Source organism: Mus caroli, chromosome 2, assembly GCF_900094665.2.
Source record: "Mus caroli chromosome 2, CAROLI_EIJ_v1.1, whole genome shotgun sequence".
NCBI lineage: Eukaryota > Metazoa > Chordata > Mammalia > Rodentia > Muridae > Mus > Mus caroli.
The window spans coordinates 80,132,232-80,135,451 of record NC_034571.1 but is presented as its reverse complement, the minus strand read 5'-3'; the positions used below and the strand labels follow the sequence as shown (position 1 = coordinate 80,135,451).

The 3,220-nt window shown below is 39.8% G+C and overlaps 1 protein-coding gene across 1 annotated transcript in view; it reads right to left on the bottom strand.

Annotated features, from left to right (window-relative positions):
• The window catches only part of LOC110306409 (olfactory receptor 5M11-like), a 1,058-nt gene extending 694 nt beyond the window's left edge, over positions 1-364 (bottom strand). Inside the window, exon 1 of the mRNA XM_021178528.1 lies at positions 1-364. Within this exon, the coding sequence (XP_021034187.1) occupies positions 1-364 (364 nt within the window).
• Between the last annotated feature and the right edge of the window lie 2,856 nt (positions 365-3,220).

Below are 3,220 nucleotides of genomic sequence, written 5' to 3'. Positions count from 1 at the left end.
GGTCATAGGCCATGGCTGCCAGCATATAAAACTCTGTAAGGAGAAGGGCAATGAAAAGGTAGCACTGGATAAAGCAGCCAATGAAGGAAATTGTCTTCTTGTCTGATAAGAAATTGGTCAACATCTGTGGGGTGGCTGTTGAGGTATAACACAGATCCACAAATGCCAAGTTACTGAGGAAGAAGTACATAGGCTTGTGAAGGCGGGAATCCAGTCTAATCAGAGCCATCATGCCCATGTTACCTAAGACTGTAACAATATAAACAAACAGAAACAGGACAAAGAGAAGAGGCTGGAGTTCTGGGCGATCTGTGAGCCCCAGTAAAATGAATTCGGTGATTTTAGTGCTGTTTGAGTGGGGCATCTCCCGATATCTAGGTCTGTCCTCCAAACTGTCAAAACAAGGCAGACATGGAGATATAAGATAGGCCCTGCTAGGAATTATTGGAATCTAAGGAATGCTTCTACTTTGGAAAAACATATGAATTTTTTATCAAGTAACAAATGGTGAGGTCTGAAATCATACATATCATACCAGGTTACAGACAGAGCAAATTATAATTATGTATGTAGGAACATACACATACATGCACAAAGGGAGAGAGACAAAGACATACAGATAGACAAAGATAGAGAGACAGACAGAGAACTATTTTTCATATGTAAGAAAGAAGTCATCTCTTTGGCAGAAAAATATGCAAAATAAAAATTATTATGCAAAATTATGATACATTGCTGCATAATGTGTCAGGTTTTGTCTCATATTTGCAAACATAATGTGATGACCTGAAAACAGATATTAAAATTTTTAGTGATGGAAAATCTGAACAAAGAAAATAGAGGGAAGGACACTACTTTAGGTGGAGCCGATATGACAAAAATGCATGTTTATGTGTGTAAGTGTTCTTAAAACCAATGAAATTTAAAATCTAGTGAAATTCATAGAAAACAAGAAATGCAAAAATATCCAGTATATTAAAGCACAAATCTTTGCATTACATACCTGTAAAAGAAAAATGTCTGTCAGAAATCAGCTGAAATTTCCTTAATAGTAGATTAGTATATCCCATATGAGAATGTATAATGACCTTCCTTTAATCTTCAGAATTACCATTCTGTCATATGTATATGTACATGTATATGTGTATGTATATGTATATTTATATGTATATATGCATGTCATATATCAAATGAACGAATAAGCAATTAGCTAATTGGTAAATTGATATAATATCTTTTTAGATTATATGCTTAAATATGTTGATTTTGAAATTGCCCCTACTGGGGAAGAGAAAGAGAGAAAGAGACAGTAAAAGAATGAGAAGAGGCCCTTCGGGTCCTGCCAGCACTGGGTAGCTAGGGCACTGAGTCCGCTAACATCCAAAAGCTACCCACAAGACACGCCAGGGATCTTAAGACTTCTGGTGAGTGGAACACAAATGCTGCTCCTATCCAATCGTGCTGGACCTGAGACTGCATTAATTAGGGAAGCAGAAAACCCGGCCTGATCAGGGGCACAAGTCCCTTCCAGTCCATGCCAGCACAAAGGTACCTTGGGTGTGGAGTCTGAGAACACCCGTAAGGTACACAGGACCCTCCACAGGATCTTAAGACCTCTGTGAGTGGATCACAACTTCTGCCAGAAGGCAGGTTCGAACACCATATATCTGGGCACCTTCCCTGCAAGAGGAGAGCCTACCTGCAGAGAGTACTCTGAACACTGAAACTCAGGAGAGAGCTAGTCTCCCAGGTCTGCTGATAGAGGCTAACAGAAACACCTGAGGAACAAGATCTAACCAGAGACAACTACAGCAACTAACTCCAGAGATTACCAATGGCAAAAGGCAAACATAAGAATCTTACTAACCAAGACCACTCACCATCATCATAACGCAGCACTCCCACCCCACCCAGTCCTGGGCACCCCAAAACACCCGAAAATCTAGACCCGGATTTAAAAGCATATCTCATGATGATGGTAGAGGACATCAAGACAGACTTTAATAACTCACTTAAAGAAATACAGGAAAACACTGTTAAACAGGTAGAAGACCTTAAAGAGGAAGACAAAAATCCCTTAAAGTATTGCAAGAAAACACGACCAAACAGGTGATGGAATTGGATAAAACCATCCAAGTCCTAAAAAGGGAAGTAGACATTGAAACTTATAGAGGAGAAAGTAGGGAAAAGCCTCGAAGATATTGGCACAGGGGAAAAATTCCTGAATAGATCAGCAATGGCTTGTGCTGTAAGATCGAAATTGACAAATGGGACCTCATGAAACTGCAAAGCTTCTGTAAGGCAAGACACCATCAATAAGACAAAAAGGCCACCAACAGATTGGGAAAGGATCTTTACCTATCCTAAATCAGATAGAGGACTAATATCCAATATATATAAAGAACTCAAGAAGGTGGACTCCAGAAAATCAAATAACCCCGTTAAAAAATGGGGCTCATAGCTAAACAAAGAATTCTCACCTGAGGAATACTGAATGGCTGAGAAACACCTGAAAAAATGTTCAGCATCCTTAATCATCAGGGAAATGCAAATCAAAACAACCCTGAGTATCCACCTCACACCAGTCAGAATGGCTAAGATCAAAAATTCAGGTGACAGCAGATGCTGGCAAGGATGTTGAGAAAGAGGAACACTCCTCCACTGTTGGTTGGATTGCAAGCTTGTACAACTACTCTGGAAATCAGTGTGGCTGTTTCTCAGAAAATTGGACATGGTACTACCAGAGGATACCGCAATACCTCTCCTGGGCATATATCCAGAAGATGTTCCCTCTAGTAAGAAAGAAACATGCTCTACTATGTTCATAGCAGCCTTATTTATAATAGCCAGAAGCTGGAAAGAACCCAGATGCCCCTCAACAGAGGAATGGATACAAAAAATGTGGTGCAATTACACAATGAAGTACTACTCAGCTATTAAAAAGAATGAATTTATGAAATTCCTAGGAAATGGTTGGACCTGGAGGGCATTATCCTGAGTGAGGTAGCCCAATCACAAAAGAACTCAAATGATATGTACTCACTGATAAGTATAGTATGCCCAAATATAAGTTACAATTTGTAAAACACATGAAACTCAAGAGGAACGAAGACCAAAGTGTGGACACATTGCCCCTTCTTAGAAGTGGGAACAAGACACCCATGGAAGGAGTTACAGGGACAAAGTTTGGAGCTGAGACAAAAGGATGGACCATCTAGAG